This window comes from Xiphias gladius, chromosome 12 (genome assembly GCF_016859285.1).
Source record: "Xiphias gladius isolate SHS-SW01 ecotype Sanya breed wild chromosome 12, ASM1685928v1, whole genome shotgun sequence".
Classification (NCBI taxonomy): domain Eukaryota; kingdom Metazoa; phylum Chordata; class Actinopteri; order Istiophoriformes; family Xiphiidae; genus Xiphias; species Xiphias gladius.
The window spans coordinates 4172267-4195978 of record NC_053411.1 but is presented as its reverse complement, the minus strand read 5'-3'; the positions used below and the strand labels follow the sequence as shown (position 1 = coordinate 4195978).

Genomic DNA, 23712 nt, shown 5'->3' with positions numbered 1-23712 from the left:
TAATTGAGTAATTTTCCAGCTAAGTGAATTCAAGTCCACAATCTTAGCTTTTTATTTAACTATACCATAGACCGATAAAGATAGCACACTGATGACTAATCGTGCCAGGAGATGAGTAAATTTCTATCCAGTGCTGTCACAGTAATGTGCACTCCCAGAAACACAGATACACGTCGACGGACACATGCATTCACAGATGCGTGCATCACTGGACACCCATTACGTGCAGAGAAATTAATCTGAAATTTTACCAACTCTCACTCACACGCGCACACGAATACAGCATAGCTCTGTCACCGAGGCTGTCCCCTCCTCAGTCTTAGCTGATTCTTCTCCACAGGTTTTCGGGTGTCACACTTCCCCCACGTAGCCTGGTATTTCCACTGCAGATACAGTACACATGTTCAGAGACAGCAGGTATCATAGCCATTCTAAATTTGAATGGATGGTTTGTTTAGTCTAATTTGTATTGAATTGGGTTCTTATCTGCCGCCCCAGCTCTCTTTCACTTGTCTCCAAGCAGATGGCTCTCTTGCTTTCTCAGTGAATCACAAATATTGAATTTGAATGAGTGTCCAATCACTCACTTAAATCATGAGTCATCATGTCCTATCCCAGCCAAATAGATGTCAAAGATGGATTTGCAGTAGGCACTAGAAGCTGCACTCAGCACGCATAACATCCTACAGTTTGTGAAGTTTAAGCGTGTATCAGAGTTAGACCGTATAAAATTTATTTTGGAGATGCTTAGATTTGGATTTGATTTTTAAAGGCAATTTAATGCTCCAATGGACGATAGCCCTTTTTATTCGATGTTCATTTTATCCCCTAAAACTCCAGGCCAAATGTGATGCAATGAGCCAATAAGAGGGAGTGTGTTATTAACATAATGCCTCGGATCTGTGTACCCTCAGAGATGGGTACGCCATTTGACATAAATAGATTTATGTTAAAAACAATCATCTAGTTCAGCGGTGGACAACAGCAATTAATTGCACATTTTCCCGGCAGTTAACAAGTTTAAATATAATTAACAGTTGTCTGTGTGATACTAGTACACTGCTAAGCACCAGTGATATAACACATAGTGAGTGAACACATTGGATATATGCAGCCCTCCTGGCAGTTGCCTAGAAGTGGTGTGCTGTCACACACAGGTCAACTCAAAGCATAAATATAAACATACATATAAATATCTGCTCCGCAGATAAAACTTCATTTAATTTCCACATATTTTGCTCTTTGCATGTTTGAATGGGGAATGAACCAAATGGCTCTTAAAATGTTTAACAGATATGATCTAATGAAGGAGCGCTTTGAAGCCTATATGAACTTCAAAGGAATGTGTAATCAGAACATTTTCCTCACTACAGCTGGAAGGGAATGCACGAGAGTGTGTTTGTGTGGGAACACCCATGCGTGATAAACTGTATATGTACACACGCGTCTGCTTATGTCTGCATGATGATACACGGTGACCTGTAGCTCCGTCACTGTGCACAGTGGTAACGCGATGGTAGCAATCGCTGTCAACTGAGGCCAGCATCTGTCAGAAGGTCACATAGCCAAGGCTAGTGGCTTTAGCAGGTGCCGAAGTTCAAGAACAAAGAATAGTACAAGAATATGTAATTCATCGATGTGTCATGTATTACTCTGTATGACTCTGAAAACAGTATAAGGCCTTGGGTAAGAAATATTGAAACCCTTTTGGTATCTCAGTTTTTAGAATATTATTCAAGGTTTTATTCTGCACTTTTAATTAATGGCATGGTCTATGTTTCTGACCTTTCAAGCCCATTCGTAACAGGGTGTATGTTACGGTCATCAAGAAAAGATTAGTAAATAAGTGTTGACTGAGCATTTCCTGGTGTGACACCGAAGATGTAGAAAGACAGAGAAATATATTTAAACTTACACAAGAACTTTGTCTCCTTGTAGACTTCTAGAAATCTTTTAAAATAGTTTGACTTGCACTATATTGTATTTCTTGTATCCATTTGAATATATTTTACGTAAGAGATGCAGATTACATTTATGTTTTTCTTGCAACTCAGCAACTCAAAAGAGAAACAATCAGCCAGAACATTCCCCCGTTGCACCTAATTGCACAAATGAGCCGAAGAGCCTCGTATTGCCAAGTACTCACAAATAAAAGGGCAATACTGAAGCTGAAGGACATGCTGGGAGGGTGATGGACCATGGTTATATGAAAACCACTGACCTTACAAAGCTAAATCTTATATCATTTATTTTGCTATTTTTAAATCAATGCTGTATTCTCTGTTCAGCAGCCTAGAAATTTCGGCGACTGTCTCACTGTCAAAGGCCCTTTCTTCACTGTTGAACCCAAAGGAGAGAGAGGTTTATGCAGGGAGGAAGGATGGATAAGAAACCTAAATTGACAAAGCAGAGCAGGGGGGGGCGGCGAGTAGGGATAGACACTGATGAAGACTGGCAGATGAACGAGTGGAAAGAGAATGAAAGAGAGAAACCAAGGAATCGGGGAAGGTGGGGGTTATAAGTAACACTGAGTGAATGAAGAAGATCCAACATGGATGACACTGTGCCTTGTGGTTTTTCTTTTTCCGTTTACTTCCTCCTGTCTCCGGTCTCTGTTGAACTGACGACACCTGAGGTAGTCTGCTCACTACACCTAACCGGCTGACGAGATTGTCCTCCTGCTCTTTTTGACTAATAAGAATTGTCCACACCAGCGTTCCACTGTCTACTTGTGCTCGGGCCAGTTTGAATTCTTTAACTTGGAAAAGGTAGGAAGAAAAAAGGTGCATTCTCTGTCCTCTCCCGGGACCTGGTCAAGCACTGGGAGCGAGCATGTTAAAGGAGCCCTCCTGCTCCACTGAAATGCTTGCGGAGCATGTTGGACAGGAGGGTGGCAGACTTGTCTTACTCAGTGTCTCCAGGGACTTCAGCAGTGTGTTTCTGAACCCTTTCAGGGATACAGTTTTGGCAGCCAAGGGGTTTAAGCTATCTATTCCATTGACACTCTTTTATGTCTTGTGCATGTCTGGAGGTCTTTTGCCTGGTGAGACCAGTATGCAGTCATGATGACTGACTGTACCATGTTCAGAGAAAGGGGGGATTTGTCTGATTTGTCTCAAGGTTCTAATAAGAATCACAGTCAAACTATCACAGTCACTTCAAGAACTTATGTAGATATTAGAAGGGTATTCAGTGCTACTGATTTTAAGATTTTTATGAAACCTTTATGAGTTGGAACTTTTGTAGTGTTTTAAGACAATCTGGCATTTCACGGACATTTAGCACTTCACTAGAAGGCGGCACAAACTTGCTCTGTCTCTGTTATAGTAAATTAAGATATAAGCCCAGAAGATCAATAAAGTCTAGGCCCCAGGGAAGCATGCAATCACTATTTAAACACACAAACTAAAACTTACCAAGTTTTGTATTCTGCTTAAGTGCTCAAGCGCAAAAGATTGTTTTACTCCATCAATACGAAAAAGATTGTCCACATGGTGTGCAATCACCCTTTGCATGTATTTTTCACAGAATTTGGTTAACAAATAAAACAACATTTTCAAAATGGATCAGATATCAACTGCATAGCTGCATAGAGGACAGAACCTCGGTGTTGGGATGTGGCTGCCCCACTAGCACAGACCCAGTCCATGATCAGTCTGCCTCCTTTCAGTGCTACGTGGCACAGGCGACAGGTTAGATGTGGACTCATTACACAGACTCTAATGAGAGAACCGGCAGCAGCCTGGAGCTGTCGAAACCCATACTGCCTTCCAGGACTGATGGCTATCCCATGGGACCGTACCCTCCTGCCACAGCGTGCTGGGAAATGCGGTTCAAATCATAAATCAGCATCCCACCCGGGGACCTTTTCCTAAAATGCGGGGGCGAGAGATGTGAGGAGATGAGGAAAAAAGAAACGTGAGGAGGAAGAAAACTGATAAGAAGCAGGCAAAGGAGGGTGAGTGTAGAAAAGGAAAGCAAAGGGGGAGGGTGCAGATGGCAGTGCGAAAGGGAAGAAGGGTGTTATCTGTGTTTGAAGCTCCAAAGGGAGCTGTAAAATTCTTGAGAGGAAGGGATGGGAAAATGTATGATTCGTTTCCTGCTCCTCAAAATCAATCTGCTTTCCTATCATCATCTTCCTGACTCAAATATGTCTTCCTGCGGTGGCCATCTGTAATTCTAGAAGCTATCCACAGCAGTTATCTTGTCATGGATGCTAAAGCAGCAGCGCACCCTTCCCGCACAGGGGCGAGTACAGTGGAGAAAGAGAGAGTGTGCGGCCCCTGAGAGCAGGCAGTGAATACAAATATCTGTCTGCGAGCAAGCATCACACACAAATTTTGCTTCAGGGAAAGGAAAGTAGACACACGCGAGTGTTAACACACACACACACACACACACACACACACACACAGGCACAGGCTGCCTTATCTCTGTAATTGGCACGGGGGGTCAGAGCGGCAGGCATAGATAATCATGGCTGGGGGTCATAATCTGTTTACCACTCCCCACCCTTCTTCTTATTCCTCTTCTTTCATCGACCCCTCCTTTGTCATCTTAGGCATACACACGCACACGCAGTTTCATACTCTTACACAATCTCAGCCACCTCTCATCTTTTTTGTCCCTCTTTGTGATTTGGCACCGTGCTAGCGATGTTTTGGATGTGGCCGCAGTCGTGTCGTGTCAGGATGCAACGTATCCCCGAGTCACTGCCGGACCCCCCACTTACCGCTCCTCATTCCCTCCCACAAACACAGCCCCCCAACCCCCTACCCTCATCTCCAAGAAATACTTCCCTTTCAGAGGTACAATACATATGGCAGAACAAAGAGGGCTACTTTACAGGGGGCAGGACTGGATATATTAAAGGTGGAGAAATGTAGGTTGGAAGTGCATGGGAGAAAGAAGAGAACGGGAAATATAGTCAGGAGCAACAATGAAATGAGGGGTGGGAAGAGGGAAATAATTGATGGATGGAGGGGAGTCCTGATGTATATGTCTCCTTGCATTTTTATCAGTGTTATCTGCTCATATCTTTAATTTTCATCACCACATTTTTGCTGTTAGCAGATGGCTGCCATTTAGAAGGCACACGTGCAGACACACACACACACACATCCAGCTTTTCATTAGATCTGTAGCGATAGGCCAGCAGTCCTTTGAGAAAGAAAATGATATCTTAAGATAGGAGCCAAACGGCATTATCGTCAAAGGAGGTCTTATCCTGATAACTCTGAAGACCAAAGTAAATCATGTCTCTTGCCATAGAAACCACATTAACTTCTGCAGCCTTATGTAACTATTGGTGCTATCCGCCTTTGCTCTTACAAAGAAATAAGTCCATATGGGTCACTTGCCTCCATTGAAGAACCCTCAGCCCTCTCATAAACCACAGTCCACAGCAGTAGAAAAGTCATTTCTACTTCCATTCCCACATACGGTATGTGTATGTGTATATAATAACCGTTTGGTAAATGATGCTGCAGTGCTGTCAGCAGAGTGACTGAGGAAAAAAAGAGCAAGAGGATATAAAAAAAAAAAAAAATACATAAAATTTATATAGTATTGGTCTATGTGGCACAGCCCAAACATGCTTTCCAGTTTAGTCATTGCTTGGCTCATTTTTAAACAAGACACTTCTGAATCTGAAAGTCAATGAAGGCAGTTAACGCAGTTACTGGTCATGAATCATGAAATAGCACCCCTGGGTCTCTATATAAGGCATCATTTACATAGTCCTACCTCTGTAAATTCAATTCTAGCCACATATATGAGAAACAGCTCAGTTTTCTGGGTTTGGGGGAGCTGTTTTTTCTGGTCACAATTGAGTTAAGCAAATCTATTATGACTTCATTCCATTATGAAAAAAGGCTGTAATATCAGTGAAAGCATTTGAAAACCAGTGAACAATAATCCAATTGTAGTGTGCATTGCATCATCATACACTGAAAACTGTCAAATGTGAACTGCATTAGCTTTACTCTTACGCTCATTTGCATCATTTTAAAAGTGTTTGTATGCATTGCTTGTTTAGCTTTATTATGTATTTTTTGCAGGAGGCACTAGATTTAACAAAGTTTAGCAAAGTCAATATTAGATACAAATTCAGAACAAAACTGTTTATTAAAATTATTGATTCCCGAAATGAGAAATATGTTTTTGCCTTAGCACACCATGACTTATCTATTGTATACTTTATATAAAACTTACAGATATTTTGAACCAAGACCTAATTCGAATAATGTGCCCGTGGCTGTAATTAATGGACTTTGAGTTAATTAAGAACATACAGTGGCGTGTTCGCAGCTCCTTTATCACAGAGCTTTGAAAGGAAATGTGGTACCCTAATGAAAGGAAAACCGGACCTTATAATCACAAGAAAGCAATTAAGTCAAAAGCCCTACAGAGCTAGCATGATTCACATTTCACATAAAAGGCTAAACACTGAGCAGTGTATCATGTATTGTATTTATTTTCTAAAGGCCTGTCCTTCATTTCTACTAAACAATCACACCTGTTCAACTAAAGAAGTAAGCCTGTCAAGTTATTCTTAAACAAACTAAAGATTTTTTTGTGCCAAGGATGCTAGAGAGCCTATGTCGTTCCCCGCAGACAGAATTAATTAAAACATACGGTACGTCGAGAAGGCTAAAGAGAAGGGCACATTTGGGTTACCAGCAGATTTCTTTTGCAAACAAATGTCACAAATAGACGTCAGTAAAGACTGAACTGGTTAAATAAAATGCAAGCATGGCAAGTATGAAAAAAGTAGCATGGGGAAAACACCAGAGGGAAGGAGTGTTGACTGAGAGAAGGTTAGACCTATTGTACCTGATCCCCTAAGATCCACCAGACTCCACTGAATCCAGAATCAGTCACAAACCTTGTATCCAAGACCATTTATTTTCATAACAAAAATTTGAATAATTTAATCTTCTCGCACAAAACTGCAGATATTTTTCATGAAATAAAGTCCGGTCATGTGACTTCTGCAGAGCTTTCTGTGGCTGCATTTTTTCCCCCACATACCAGCCTCATAACAATATGTCATGAAGCTTTATCATAGCTTGCATAATGTTAATTTATAATGGTAAAGTTTCAGGTCAGTATGTAAGACCCATCATGCTTCAGTCATACCAAATGGCATTTGGTTGAGCATACAAACTATTATAACAAGTGAGTCTGGGTCTGATGTTACCTGACATCTCTAACACAGTATCTCCTGACTGGCTCGTGGAGAATATGTCGTTTCTAAAGCGGATTTTGTTACAAATTATACAGTTTTTCCTTCTGAATAAGAGATTATAATTAAATGTGAATATTTTTTAGAGGTTATTATATTTGTGTGTTATAAAGCGGGGGGGGGGGGGTATACTAAATTTAGATAGCATGGCTGCATGAATAATGTTATTTTACTACCCATTATCGCACCTTTTATCTATGCAGGATGTAAAGGCAAGGTTTTTACAGAAACAAGCTAAAGAGGCCGGCCCCATGATAAATACATCCATTTCCTGCTGGTTTGGTTTGTGTGTTAGAGGGAAGCATTATACTGGTGGGAGCCACCATCAGCAACTGATGTACAATTGTAGGAAAGTATCATTCTAGATTATTATTCACTTAGTTTATTATTTCAAGTCAAGTATTTCAAGTGACAAAATATATTAGAGGGTATTAAGTGACATTCATCTCAATGTCTTTTTAATCTTTTGATTTACAACATCGATATGGTATTAGAAATATTTCTATAATATTTCCTAGTCACCCACTTATACCTTGTGGATTTATCCAACCTTTGTTTCCACTTATCTTATATTTTAATTGATTGTATTATACTGATTAGTATAAGTCTGTAGCTACTCACCAGTAAGCTTATGGTATTGGATTCTTTTCATAGATTGAATCTGCTGCTCTCGGGCCAGCAACCTAGCCACCGTAGTGTACAGGTATTTCACACAGTGTTAGAAGTGGCAGCCCTTGTTCAATAAACTAAAGCATTACAGTTGGGTATGTCACTTCCTACTGATTATAGTAATCCCCCAACGGAACCACGGAGAATAACATTACCTCACTTTAAAATGGTAATCAGATAATGATCATATGCAGTGAAAAGCCCACACTGAATTACTTAAAACTGAATGAATAAACATGTGACCTGCATACTTGTAAGTACTTTTGGAGCCATGTTCTGCTCTCCCACCTGTCGAAATGTTTTGCCTTTTGTCTTTAAGTACAGTGATAAATCATTTCCGTTGCTGAGATTTGTTTTGGAAATACAAATAACACAAGAACACTTTGACAGATAGCTCTGAAGTCCTGTTTGCATTTCATAAAGGATTTGACACTTACAATTCTGCACACAGCTTCCTCAATCTCGCATTAACATTTCTAATGAATGTGGATATCATAGGGAAGGCTTTGGTGTAGCGGAGTTGTGGCCCCGCCGTCCAGACACCAGTCAACTGGAGTAATCAAGTGTGAAGGTTGCGAGGAGCAAACAGCCATTAACCTCTCAAACACAGGCCATCATCACCGTCTGCAGAGCAGAGAGGGTAGGGCTTGTGTGTGTGTGTGGTTTTTTTTGGGGGGGGGGATGACAGCGAGTGCCAGAGCTGGTGAGTGTAGTATTGGACTGTGTTTGGGTGTCCTTTATTGCTCTCTGATGGATAGAGTGGATTGTGTGTGATTGTGAGTGTGTCTGACGAGTGTGTGACTGCACAGTGCGTGTCTGCAGCTAGGACTATCATCAGTTGAGTAGAGAAGATTGTGTGTGTGTGCGTGTGTGTGTGTGTGTGTGTGTGAGTGTGCGTGCGTGCGTGCGTGCGTGCGTGCATATGCGTGTGTTCATGTACAATCCGAGTGTGTATATTAGTGCTCGCAGCATGCAAGTTTGAGGCCTTTCGCATTTGTGTGTGTGTACTTTCAGCCTTGTACATATATACACTGGCGTTTTTATCTATTTATTCTGATTTGTGAGCAAATCAGGCCATGCATCCTACTCTGTCTGGCTATCCAGTGTGATCTCAGTGCACATAACTCCCATATGGCAGTACAGTATGGCTGTGCTTGGCATGCCCAGGCCTGCGACCGCCTGTTTGACATGCCACTGTGTCAGCTGGTGTGATGCCATGCTGAACCGACCCATCTGCTCTGGGCTGAGCTGGCACAAGGGAGAACGCATTGGAGGCAAGCATGAGGAAAAGGGCATTGGAGCTAGGGTTTGGCAAGGCATGGCATCCAAAAATCTCCTGAACTACTGCCCTCTAAACAATACAGAGCATAAACAAGGGTGTGATGGAGTGTCAGGGTGTATTAGTTTTCAGTAGAGACTAGGAGAGTAAATACACTTCTGAAAAAAGGGTTAGCCGTCCACCTTACTAGCTCAGAATAGTTCACCTACAGCTGGTGGAAGTTTTAATCATGCAAATTCATTTTGCACATCATGTTGATGAAAGTATCATAATGACTGCTGTTTTAATAGAAACCAAGCATGAATTAATTCCTCTCTGAAACTGTAACTGTGTTTTATTTTTGGGTCAATGACAAATAAGTTAGTCATTAAAAAAAAAAAAAAAAATGCCCAAAATGCAACCTGGAGCCCAGGCCTACCTAAAATGCATCCTGTTGATGGCGTATTAGAATATAAACCCTTTATGTTATGCGGTTTTACAGTATTACAGAAGAGTGGAAAATGTAAGAGTTAAGGTCAGATATATCGAAGTAATGATTAATGTTAGGTTAAGGGTTGGGGTTTGGAATGTAGCAGATGAGGTGAAGCCACCAAAGAATACATTCAAGTGAATACACTGTCCTCAATAATATGCTAAACCGCTGCGCAATTGTGTGAATATGTGTGAAAATACAGCATGTGTAATCTTTGGTTGGGGTAAGTAATCAGGGATCGGGTTGTGTTTCAGAACACTTCAGGGGTTCCTCTCAGTGCAGAATGAGATGTGCTGTATTTATAGGATTAGTTCATTTGGGTGGGAGGAGAACATTCAGCTATTTGAACTCAAGAGGCAACATGCTGTTAGGCTCTGTTTGAAAAAAATCAATAGCAAGTCAAGCGCATTCAGAGGATATGCAGTTCAGGAGGGTGTTTGAAAAGCAGAGATAACTGGGACCGATCAGTTGTTTGGGAATTTATGTGTGTTTAAAAGGTGTGTGTTCGTAGGCAGTAGCTTGCAGTGCAGTAGAGTCATTCGAAGGGGAAAGAGAACATGTTGAAGGAGGAAAGGATTGTTCCAGTGACAGACGAGGAGGCGACAGAGAGAGAGAGAGTGTGTGCAATTGCGTATGTGTGTGTGTGTGTGTGTGTGTGTGTGTGTGTGTGTGTGTGTGTGTGTGTGTGTGTGTGTGTGTGTGTGGGGGGGTGGGTGGGTGGGTGTTCCTCTTCATTACCGACACTAAGGAGCCATGCCAGGAGGACAGATGGTAGAGTAGAGAGGGGGGGGCATGGCGTTGGCACATAAACTGCAACACAAACTCACACATCCCATACATTCACGCACTCCAATGGACATAAAAAATATGTAAATCCAAAGAATAAGTCCTCAAAGCTCAATACATTTTCATAATAATTGTGATATAAAGTAAAAGTATTAAAAAAAACATACAAACATTCACATTGATATTGTCATCAAGATTACCTGCCTCCCACACACAATGTTCACACACAAACACACGTCATCAAGCTATCCCGTGGTGTTCCTGTGCCAGTTTCTTGGCCAGGAAAGCAGCCGTGCTGACGCTGCATCTCTCTCTTTATCTTCTGGCTCTATCACTTTCTGTAACACACACACACACACACACAGACACACACACACACACACACACACACACACTCAGACCCCCAATAGTCCAATTAGGAGCACTGGCGTGTCTGCATGGCCGGATAGCAGGGCAGCGTGTTTGTGTGTGGGAGATGTATCTGTTGTGCTCAGCATGTACCGCTCTCCTCTGCAAGGTTGAACGGAAGAGCCCGCTCTCACACTTTTTCCCATACGCACACCCACACACAAAGACAGACCTTCCACAAATGTAGGCAGCAAGAAAGCCATGTAGTCTCAGTTCATAGCCTACTGTACCTACGGTACACCTAAGAAACGCCTACCACCGCCCCGCTCTTATAGCTGAAGCCTCTGTTACATGAGCATCCATCCAACAATCTTTTAACGTCAGCTATGTGTTTGTGTCTTATATCTCTACATTTCATTCATCATGGATGATTAGCTGGACACAGCCAATAGCACACCACCAAGAGATATGGATAAAATATCTGTAATTATTGATTTTTTGCGTGTTCTCCACTGGCAAAACCAAATATATTGCAGCTGTTATTACTTTTTCCACTTACATGTTGTCAAGTTGGTTCAATATTGTCTGTTCAGCAGATGCTAAAATCGGTTTTTAGTCTCCGTTAAATTTGAAACCAAGCAAATACAAAGAATGATCAATGGGTTAGTGACTACTAAACATTTTGAAACCACTAGCTTCAGTTTGTTTTTTGTTTTTTTGGATAATCGTATTCAAATTTCATGTCATGATGCCATATGGTTGGCTTGTTTTAATATCTCTTTACTTTAATTCTAGGGCAATAACTGAAATTAAGTGTGTTTTGTCTGTGCATGGTGTTGCACCATGCCTCTGTTTAAAACAGTACAGACATTTTTAGACTTTTTTGAATTAATTTTAGATTGCAATTTTTTGTCTGATACGTTCTTAGCTGGCACCAGGCTGAATCACATAATAAGAAAATAATACATCATTAAAGAAATGTTACATTAAATAAATTGCCTTTTCTAAACTTTTAAATGTATTTTTTAACAGAAAAAGCCAGAACAGTGTTTTGTGTTCAACTAGTTTTTCAAAAAGAATTGTCTTTTGCATCACCCAACACTGGTGATGACCCAATCTTGACTCAATGGTAATACTGCCATTCAATACATAAGACAACATTCCTGCAGGATATTTTCTGTGTTTTCAGTTTTAAAGAACCAAACGTATATCATCTTTACATACATTCAAAGCTGCATGGTCCTGCGCTAGTATGCGCATACTTTTGTGTGAGTGTGAACAATACAGCGTCTTCACCGTACAATGTGCTGTCGCAGATGGGTGCACAACAGGGGGTTGCCTGAGGTCACCTGGTAGTGAAATGCTTATCATGAACATAAATTAAGTCCTACACTCATACTACAAATACACATATTTCCACTTTGATTACAGCATCTGTCTTACTAAGCAGGGATTTTATGGAGATATCTTTTTTCTGTCCTCCGCTTTTACATATGAATCCACACAGAGGCCAAGCATTACAGTTCCCCTTGGCCAGAACTTAGTCTCGCCGGTTGTGTTTTTAACCTCCTCAGCTGCTCAATATCAGCGTCCTCCCTCCTTCCTCAGAGTGGGGCTGCTGAGCCGAAAATGAAACTCTGGGGAGTACGGATCTTTCTTTAGCCCGAGTTAATTGGACAGCAGTCCACTGTTGCAGAGTATTTTCTTTTCTCTCATGGATGTTTGCGAGCATGCATGTGTGGATGCATGAATGTGTGGGGCTTCGTAGGAACTCGGGACCTCAGAATTCCCGAGTCCTTGTAGCTCACAATTATGTTCTCTTCCAGGGAGTTTGAATTACAGAGCTTGAACTGGCATTCACTGCTGTATCCCATACTTGAGGATGGCATGTTCTGTCAAACATTGTAAAACAGAATGTGATGCTGTAGTAAAAGGGGATCTACTGTTATGGAACTTGACTAGCCTAGTAGTAGGTTCCCCTGTTTAGCTGAGTCAGTGTTGAGATGAAAAGTGGCATATTCAGGGCAAAGCAATGTTCTGATAAAAGATTTTCTCTGTTTGGTGTTAGATTTATTTTGTTCTGTGAAGGCTGATTGGAGGCTTTCCAATACTACAGTGATGTATTAATGTAGATAAATGTATTACTACCTATGATCTAAATCCTAATCCCCATGGCATTTTAACATAAAGTATGGTTTTCTCAGCAGCTCGGAGTGGGCTCCAGTGTGACTGAGTGGATTGGGGTATAAACTGTCTGGTTAGCTCAGATACATCATCACATTCAATCCCTCCTAGCAAACTCTGACCCTTTGTCTTGCTGACACACCCTGCAGTTACCCTTGACCCCAACAATCCCAACACTCTAACTACATATGCTTGAGAGACCCTGACAAACGGCTGGCTTCAGTGGCTTACCCTCAAGTATGACTGCATGACTCATGGCTAGTTCTGTTGTTGTCTACTGTTGCACCAGCAGTGAACATGCCAGGGGCTGCCTGTGGCCCTATCATGCTGTGGTGGTGTTATTTTAGCCACTACATTGGCTAGCAGTGATCGTTCCTCTTTGGGCAGCTTCAAGCCCTCTGGCCAGCATCAGACTTTGGCACGCTTGTTAGCCTAACAGCCATGACAGGAAAGCTTGCTGGGTTTGCTGTGTGGCCAGCATCAGTCGGGGATGATTCTGGGCGACAAGCTAGACCACACAGTGCTCTGGTTTCATGCAGAATGTAAAGGAAACAAAATGAAACATTCCTTACAGCAGTGTTTTAGCATTTACAGGTACCTGTGACAGGAATGAGAGAATTCATTGTGTTTGGCAACTTATGCAGTTCGTCAGATGCTTCTATTTTAAGCACCTTAGACTTCTGTTTTACGCATTTTCATCAGTGGTCTAAGAGACATCTGGATCCCCGTGCCACTTCTGCACAGTCAAAATAGAAATGTTGTCATCATTTACCACCGCAGACTGATGATCAGCTTCACTCTCTCAAGTTGTTTTGATTGGGGTTTAGACATGATAATTATACAACTGTGTTCTAGCACTCACTGCTGCAGCAGCAGCCACACAGCCTGAATAGAGACTGATGGCAAAAACCAGCTGCCACTGGCTGACGGCTTGTGTTCCATTGATCCGATTGCATTAATCAAGGTTGTTTACAGAAAGAACACAGCGACCAATGATGGATGACTGCTGGTAATTATGCAACAACCCAAAAACATCACACCTCTTATTTATGGTGGGCTGACACAGTCCATAAAGATAATCCACAATCCTGGCTATTTTTACACTAGTTTAGAAATCCTTGGCACCTCTGTATCTCTCATGGGACATGTTCAGAAAGTGCAAGAAAAAGTGACAGGTTGAGAGGGGGCGGGAACAAAAGAGATGCAGATATGAGGAGAGAGGAAGCTTCTGTTTATGTGACCGCAGCCCTTTGCCCTACTGATCTCCAAGACGAAGTGAGAGGGCACAGGTGGCAGGAGGAGAATTAATTGCATTTTAATAATTGCCGGCTCTTTTATTAATGAGCCCTGCATCCCCCTTTGTTTTTCTAGCAATGAATACTTTTCTCTGCCAGTGAAAGGCTTAGCGGCTCATTTAACCCTGGACCACTAGCTCTCGGCTTTCTTGATTGCAGTGTTACCTGGGCAGTGAAGTAAGGCTTCACTTCACTGTCAGCTATATACCACATTGAACCAACACCAGGTGCTTCATCAATATGTGGTTTTGAGGCAGTCATTGCTTTTGAGTAACACTGATGGCACCATGATCTGGGCATTAACCCAATATACAAATATGCTAAAAAGAGTGTGAATTTTTTAGTCATACATGTGATTTCAGGATGCTATTCTTTACCCTTTGACTACCTCAACCCAACCCCAAAACAAGAGTATGACAGTGGACTTGCATTACAAAAGTCTTCCCATGCTTTTCGTCAAGTGTTGTTGTTACTTTGCACCGTGTATTGCCCCTACAACCTAATGGGTCCCTGGCTGCACTTTTACCACCTTCTGCCCAGAGCTTTTTGTTGTTTGGCTAGCCTGGCCAGAGCAGCATATTTATCTTTTGCCCCCAATTGTTAGCGGTATAATGGCTCTTGCTATGTGTGTAGCAGTGGCCCTCGATCTCCTGCGGCCTGTAGCTGCCAAGCCAAATAAATATTACATGGACTCAATTCTAAAGGGTAGCTGTTCCCATTCATTTGTGCTGCACTAGACTCTTCTAACTTTTACCATCTTACATCAGCCAGCCAGCTCTGCTGTTGCTCTGTTGCACTTTGCTTCTCAGTTTTTAGGTCTCCTCTAGGTTTCTTTTTCTCTTTTTTTTTCATCTTCATCAGTTTTTACATTTCCCCTCTATCCTCCTATCTATCTTTGTATCAGCTTTAACTTCTCTGCTGGCAGCTTTCATCCACTCTTTCTTTCTTTGCAACAATATAGCAGCTTTTTCCTTTGTATTTACTTCACACATGGTGTGATCAAAAGTTTCTATATCCAATTTCACGTGGCTGAAAACAAAAAGCCCATGAAAAAAACAATATAATAAAAAAGAAACAGGAGTAAATGGGAAAACAATTCTCTAGTGGTTCATGTGCGTGTCCTTGCCAGGCGGGACCATCAATTGATGGGACCTTTGCTCCTCTAGACTAAATAATTTCACACACAACTGGGAAGGGGACAATCATTTTTCCCCTGTCTGTATTATATCCTCCACTTGAGCACCTTGTATAATATACTCAGGCTTCAGCCAGCCAACCAGTCAGAAAAGGAGCGGAATTTTTAATATTAGATCTATAAAAAAACAAATCATCTGTGCAATGGTGTGAGAAAGCCAGTGTCTTGTCATGGATATCGCGGTTTCTTTATTTACCAGCCACAATGACACAATGGCCCTTGCTCCACTCCAGAGCTGCCTGAGGTCGTGGAGAGCACAGAAGGTGGCTCAATGGAAGTGACTAGTCTCCTCCGGCATTCTGCTATTTCAGTGTGCCCCGCTGCCAACAAGGTGGAGGTCTCCCCTCATTATTCTGTTGTGTACAGAATTCTCCTTCATCTCTCTGTTATCTGATCACCTTCACCCTGGTGTCATGACACTGTGCACGACCACTACCAGGCCTTCATTTCAGCTTCTGAAGCCATGTGAGGGATGATTTCCCTTTTGCTGTCATACATTCCCACCCCTGTATGTTTATTTTGAATCCTTAAACAAACTTTGGCAAAGCTATTAGCCACTGACAGCCACTGCCTTGACTTTAACCATGAATCAGGTCAACTCATCATGGTGCATTGAAAGAGGTATTATTTTTCTCACGCTATCACTCCCTCACGCCAACAATTTGTTATAATGTTGATGAAATGAGGCTCTGTCATTGGCAGAATGTAAATCGACTGTTCCCCACTTAAAAAAGAGGCTTATGTAAATATGGAACTAAAAAGTAGTTCTGCAACACAATATGCCATTGCATCAAAATGCTTTCAGTGGCAGAGGCGAAACAACAGCAAGATAGGCGAGCAGAGCAGAAGGGAATTGGGGGTAGAGAAGTGCAAGGCAGGAATTAGGGAGTTTTGGGGATGAGCGGTTAAACCGTCCGGTCTCAACTATCAACACCCCCACTTGGGCGTGTAAAGAGAGTCCTCTATGCACTCAACTGAGACATGAAATGCTCTGTGAAAGCAGAACGCGACTTCATATAATGCTTGTAACAGAGCATCTCCAGTCTTCGTTGGCTGCCTGTTCTAATCTACTTCCTCGGCTGGTTATGACTTATTTGTTCTACTGTCTTTGATGACATCCAGCTGCAACACTGTGAGTTTTTGAGAAGACATTCAATTTTATAGTCTGTCAGACCAGATATTTGATTCCTTTCATTTCCAGTATAGTGGAAGAATCCATAATGTGAATTTGTTTCGCAAACACGCAGATTTTCTCCACTAGTTCTGTCACCTACCATGTGTGATCTCTGTCTGTGTGTGGGTGCATGTGTAGGCGCACACACAATTCCCGCTGTGCTGTTTGTGATTTGAATTCCCCCCTACTACAGGTAAAGGACCTGAGATACTATTCGCGGGGCAGAAGCTAAACGACAACGAGTGGCACACGGTGAAGGTGGTGCGAAGAGGCAAGAGCCTGCAGCTGTCTGTGGATAATGTCACAGTGGAAGGTTAGTTGTGTTTGGGTGGTGGTGGTGTACTCACAAATCCACATGTATTATCCACGAATGAAATGCATCCACATTGAGAAAGTCAACAGTTTTATCATTTGTCTACTAAAGCGACTCATTTAAAGAGAAAAGTGACTAATTATTATGATAATGACTCAGACATAGAGGTGCCATATGGTTTGATAATTAATATGATTATAATTAATTAATTAATATAATTAACTGGTATCGGCTTCATCAGTGTTTATTGGCAAAAGTCATACTAATGCTGAAATTAAAATAACTTGTTCTATTATGCATTGGTGAGTAAACCTTAAGACTCATCATTAGTTATGATCTTATCCACTTTTACCTACAGTACATCACATTTTAGAAACGCCAGAAATTGTGAACAAGCTAGTTGGAACCATGTCAAATCCACAGAGATACAGTGCATTCAGAAAGTATTCAGTTCCCTTCACTGTTTTCACATTTTGTTATGTTGCAGCCTTATGATAAAATCATTTAAAGTAATTTTTCCCTCATTAATCTACACTCAATACCCCATAATGAAAGTGAAATGAAGTGCAAATGGAATTTTTAAAATTTTTACAAATTTATTAAAAAGGAAAAACTGAAATATCACATTGACATAAGTATTCAGACCCTTTGTTTTGACACTTGAAATTTAGCTCAGGTGGCTCCCATTTCTCTTGGTCATCTTTGAGAGGTTTCTACAGCTTGATCGGAATCCACCTGTGTTAAATTCAATTGATTGAACATGATTTGGAAAGGCACACAACTGTCTATATAAGGTCTCATAGCTGACAATGCATATCAGAGCGAACACCAAGCCATGAGGTTGAATGAACTACCTGTAGAGCTCAGAGACAGGACTGTGTCAAGACACAGATCTGGGGAAGGCTACAGGAAGGGCTTTGGTAAGACAGATGACCAAGAACCCGATGGTCATTTTGGCTGAGCTCCTGAGATCTTTTGGGGAGAGGACAGTAACTTCCAGAAGGACAACCATCACTGCAGCCCTCCATCGATTTGGGCTTTATGGCGGAGTGGCCAGGTGGAAGCCCCTCCTCAGCGAAAGACACATGAAAACTCGCTTGGAGTTTGCAAAAAAGCACCTAAAGGACTCTCAGACTTTGAGAAACAAAAACCAAGACTGAACTTTCTGGCCTCAATTCTAAATACCATATCTGGAGGAAACCAGGCACCGCTCATCACCTGCCCAATACCATCCCAATGATGGAGCATGGTGTTAACAGCTTGATGCTGTGGGGGTGGTTTTTCAGCAGTTCAACTTCCAACAGGACAATTACCTTAAGTACACAGCCAATATAGTGCAGGAGTGGCTTAGGGACAACTCAGTGAAATGTCGTTGAGTGGCCCAGCCAGACCTGACTAGGACCCAATCGAACATCTCTGGAGAGACATAGAAATAGCTGTCCTCACAGAACTTGAGAGGATATGCAGAGAAGAATGGCCGAAATTCCCCAAAATCCGGGTGTGCAAAGCTTGTCATGTCAAACCCAAGAAGACTCAGCGTGGTAGTTGCTGCCAAAGGTGCTCCAACTAAGTACTGAGTAAAGGGTCTGAATACTCAGGTCAAAGTGATATTTCGGTTTTTCATTTTTAATAAATTTGCAAAAATCTTTTAAAATTCTGTTTTCACTTTGTTATTATGGAGTACTGAGTGTAGATTGATGAGGGAAAATGAATGATTTTAGCAAAAGGCTGCAACATGGCAAAATGTGAAAAAAGTGAAAGGGTCTGAATACTTTCTGCGTTCACTGTAAATGAAGACCTTAAGGATGAACTATATGCAATTTAGACTGAGCACAAAAGAAAGGTGAAAGAGGTTTTTCAAGCATATAACAACTGTGAATAATCAGCTGCGTAGAATGTATGGAGAAAAAGGTTCTGACAACTACTTAGAAAATATCAAGAGACGGATAAAAGGTCAAGAGACGAGGTGGAGTCATGGGCACTCGCTGTATTGTGGCCTCAAGCAAAAAGGATGGGAGGGCAAAGAATGAGAGAAGAGGTGAGAAAATGGTGTAAGCTAGATGAAGGAAAGAGAGTGGGCATGATGATGCCAGAAGCAAGGAATGACCCTGTGAAGTTCTGACTGGTTCAAAAAGTGGTTCATGGGAAAGAAAAAGGTGGAAGCACCCAGGGAGTCCAGGCAGGGCTGGCCGGGCATCAGAGGGAAAGCATTTTAATCGGCAGTTTACCAAGCTCATTACCCAACATCTCCCAGTAAACACTATATAAATGTGGCGTGTAGAGAAGTAACAATAGACTTTCTGCAATATTACTGTATACTTGTATAATTTCCTTAACAGCAGGTAGGAAAAATAGGTGGAACCTTTGTCAAACTAGGCAGTAAAACCATATACTGTATACACACTGTTTTAGCGGGGAACTAAAATCTAATTTTAATATCTAAAAAGCACAATAAAGATATGACAAAACCTTAAAATATGTGCTTAATACTTGGTGTAGAATATACAGTAAATTAGAGTTTAATATAGTATAGCATAGCTTTACACTTAAATGCATTCTAAATGCGTTTTAATAAAAGCAGGGCTTATATTAAAGGTTCCATGGAAATTATGAACCTCAAGAAGTTTAACTTATTCTGCTTTAAAACATATCAAATGTGTCTGCTTAGAATGGTAATAGCATTTTCATAGTGCTATAATGTTACATAATCCGTAACATTTTACTAGGATGCCTTATAATGCCTAATGGAGAGCACTGTAATTAATGTATTACCATTTGTGTTCTAAGTTGACGCTGTTTTCTCTGTATCCTCCAACATTTCAGGCCAGATGACTGGTGCCCACACACGTCTCGAGTTCCACAACATCGAGACAGGCATCATGACTGAGCGCCGCTTCATATCTGTGGTGCCCTCAAACTTCATTGGCCATCTCCAGGGCCTGACCTTCAATGGGGTGCCATATCTAGACCAGTGTAAAAATGGGGACATCTCCTACTGCGAGCTGAATGCCCGCTTTGGCATGCGCCACATCATTGCAGATCCTGTGACGTTTCGAACGAAAGGCAGCTACTTAGCGTTAGCTACATTACAAGCTTATGCCTCCATGCACCTTTTCCTTCAGTTCAAAACCACCACGCCTGACGGCCTGATGCTTTTCAATTCTGGAGATGGGAGCGACTTCATCGTTGTGGAACTTGTGAAGGGGTGAGTGATGTTATGTGTAGCATTTTATTTTGTTCCCAAAACCTCTCTTGCCCACTTCCACCAATGAGATGTTTTTACTTTTGATTTCTCATTTGGCCCTTTGTTCCCTCTCCAATCTACCATTGAAAGAAAACACAAATGCCTTAGCTCGCTTTTTGCTGAAAGTCAAAGACCATCTTTGTCTAATAAATCTAACCCAGCTGCACACTGTTTGAAATACAGTGAGGAGTCCAGTTAATTGTCAGTTGATCACCACACCAGTCAAGTCCATAGCTATCCATTAAACTATATGTTCTCACCAATGAAACAAAATATAAACTGAAAAATAGCTCCTTTTTTTTTTTTCGAAGGCAATGCAGATCATTGAGCCATTTAAGGCTGCTATGAATCAGGGTTGGTTGGATGAAAGTAACTTTAGTGTTTGTAAGTGAGTAATCATAATCAGCTGAAAGCTCTACATACTGCGGGTTGTTATTTGCTGGGAATCAGAGAGTGGAGAACAATTCACGGCTGTTTTTCTTGAAAACTTGTGTGCTAGGTATTCATAGTACAGTCTGATAACTGTTTTTGCATAATTGTGAGCACAATACATTTCTCTGACCGGCAAAGTATTTGGTTAATTTTCTATAAAGGCTTGAAGAAACTTACAAAAACCAAACCTGGTTTGAATCGTATCACCCTAAATACTGTTCATAATTAGAGTATCAAAAAGAGGCTTTTGCTTGTGTATCTCTCTTTCTCTTGTGCTCTATATTCAGCACTGTTACAACACAAAGGCCTGAGCTGCCTCTGCCTCACAAAGACAAGAGGCTACATAAAGGAATTGGAATCGAGGTTGAAAAAAAAAACACATACCTTGAATGAAGCAGCCACAATAGCCTTAACCCAAAACACAAAAGAGAGCCATATTTGTGTAAAGGATGGAACTGTGCAACCTCATCTGCCTGTGGGCAAACAGGGGCTTGTAGAAAAAAGCAGGTTTCTATATTTACATTTCAAACCAGTGAGTAAGTCCCAGGCTTCATGTGCAGCCACATAAACTGGTGATATAATTTTCCTCAAAAGTATGTTCTTAGACGAAGAGAGAAGAGGATGGAGACATTAGAAAGAAAGTGGGGGAGCAGAATGTCATGCAATCTTCAATCACTTCATCATCGCAATTTCAAGGTTGAGTGGAGTGCTGTTGACTGTGACCTGTCATCAGTGTGTGTCACTGAAACAAAACATATGATGAGAAGATACAGTTTGAATTCTAAAGTGAAGCAAAATCAGTGCCGCCATGATTGTCCCCATTTTCTGAAAATTTGTTTTGACTGACATTATTTTCTTTCTTTTAAGACCTGTCAATCCATTACATTTGGTGTCTTTCTTCACAGGTATGTCCACTACGTATTTGATCTTGGCAACGGGCCGTCATTGATGAAGGGCAATTCAGACAAGCCTCTCAATGACAACCAGTGGCACAACGTGGTGGTGTCCCGGGACGCCAACAACGTACATACACTCAAGATCGACTCACGCACCGTTACTCAGCACTCCAATGGAGCCCGTAACCTGGACCTCAAAGGTAACAGCAGGCCGTCGAGTGCTCATTGATAGATAGATTCTTCCAGAAAACATTACCACTCACCACAAATAACTATCCCACAGTCATCCTGTCTTCCAAGGATGGTGACCATAAACACATTCTGGCTCGAATTTATCTAAATTATTCCCACTTGCAAGATCACAGAGGCTTTTAGAGTAAGTCCATTGTACATCCACTGGTTTTCTTAGTCAGTGAAGGATTCTTACTTTTTGAAGTGGAGTGTTTCTCTTGAAACCTTTTGTTCTTACATAATTGACAAAAAAAACAGTCGTCATAGCAATACATTATAATTCTCTTTGCTATGCTGTAAATACACAGAGCACAATCCTACTTTGCCGTTTTTGTTAAGTATACATTTTTCTCTATGCATATGTCAAAAAAATTGACTCAGAAAAAACAACGTTTACAGGAATTTCCATGTGTTTGCTTGAACGTATGCTGTTTTTTTTGGTTTACTGCTTTTTTTCTTGAAACGCAAGGGCCCAGGATAAACAGAGAAAACTAAATGATGCTGCCAAGTGTAAGTGTGCTTGCCAAAGAAGAGTGGACGGGGTAAAATAAAACTTAACTAAAGTCTGGCAGCATCTGTGCCAGCCTATCCTTTCACCTTGAAAGATGATTCCCCCCTTCAGCAGATGCTGGCTTTACAGGAACAGGGCAATAACGGAGCAATATCCTTTACCAATCAGTATCACAACATGACCTAAATCCAGAATCGCAGACCAAGGTGAAAAAAGAATCATAACAAAAACAATAACAGCTTATCACTTCATCCTTCTGTGCTTGCTCCTTTTTTTGCTGTCACTTGCTTGTTTCCACTGAGCTGCCTCTCTGACTGGAAAAAACACATTGGGTACACTTGACTTTTACCTGCAGTATGATGACTATCTTTTGATGGAGACACCTTTACTTCTTTGACTTCAAAATACCTTGCCCTCACGATTCATCTTGAAAAAATAACCATGGTCACAAGGCACTTAAGTGTGAATATATATCTCTGGCCCTGGGAGACTGGGACTGGAAGCTCAGGTAATTGTGGGCTTTAGGCCTCAGAAGACAGGTTCTCTGATGTGTTATTTGTATGCTTGAGAATGGCTGCCTGTGAAGCAAAAGAGTGACAGCTTGGAAATAAAGGTTGAGAGTCAAAGAGAAAGAGATTCTTGGAAGAAAGATACTAGGAAGTAGACAGTGGACAAAAGAGGAAAGAAGGTAACATCACCAATGCTAAACTCTTTCAAGTGCCTGTCTGTACTATTACTATGATTAGCTCTGGATGATTCACTTTGATTTTGCTTGTGTCATATCCCAGAGTTTGGAGTGCTCTTGAGGGTACTGTGGGTTATTCTGTTAAACACGTCAGAAGTCAGGATGAGCCCCTGGGGCCACTCAAGGCTATGAGGTGTCCAAAGATCAAAAGGCGCCCCAAGCTTTTCTGGAAAGACACTATCTATGGATGGACTTACAATTTTTTTCCGTGCTGTCGTTTGCGGTATGCATGGTGCAATTATAAAGGATAATCATAAGAGGGTAGGATGTCAAAGAATGTCACTACGCCAGTGTCCTTATCCTGGGTTACAGACAAAAATACAGAAAACAGAACAAGCTTCCATAAGCTGGAGACACAGGAAATGAAGGTTTTAAAACCAGCCACACTGGTTTTGGCAATGATACATGTAATGAGCAGCCTGGTCTCACTAAATTTCATGGTGAAATGCAAATAAAGAGCATCATGCGCATGGCCAATTGTGTTAATGTCACATACGCTATGGAGTAGGAATGTAGTTGTCGCAATGTTTGTGTTATTTTACTTGGTGCTTATTTTACAAGACTGCTATGTCAATAGAGAAAGCAGTCATTTTTAGATATAACGAATGCTTGCTTTCAAAGTTTTTGAATATAGCAAGCTGCAGCAAAATGTGTTTTCATTATGCATTGTGTGTGATGGATAGTGTGTGTGA

At 41.4% G+C, this 23712-nt stretch overlaps 1 protein-coding gene across 1 annotated transcript in view; it reads left to right on the top strand.

The window, feature by feature from the left end:
• Positions 1–23712, top strand: part of nrxn2b (neurexin 2b) — a 556614-nt gene that overhangs the window by 237208 nt on the left and 295694 nt on the right. Inside the window, exons 12-14 of the mRNA XM_040140983.1 lie at positions 16842–16961; positions 19785–20166; positions 21543–21733. Coding sequence (XP_039996917.1) covers positions 16842–16961; positions 19785–20166; positions 21543–21733 — 693 coding nt within the window. The remainder of the gene's footprint in view (positions 1–16841; positions 16962–19784; positions 20167–21542; positions 21734–23712) is intronic.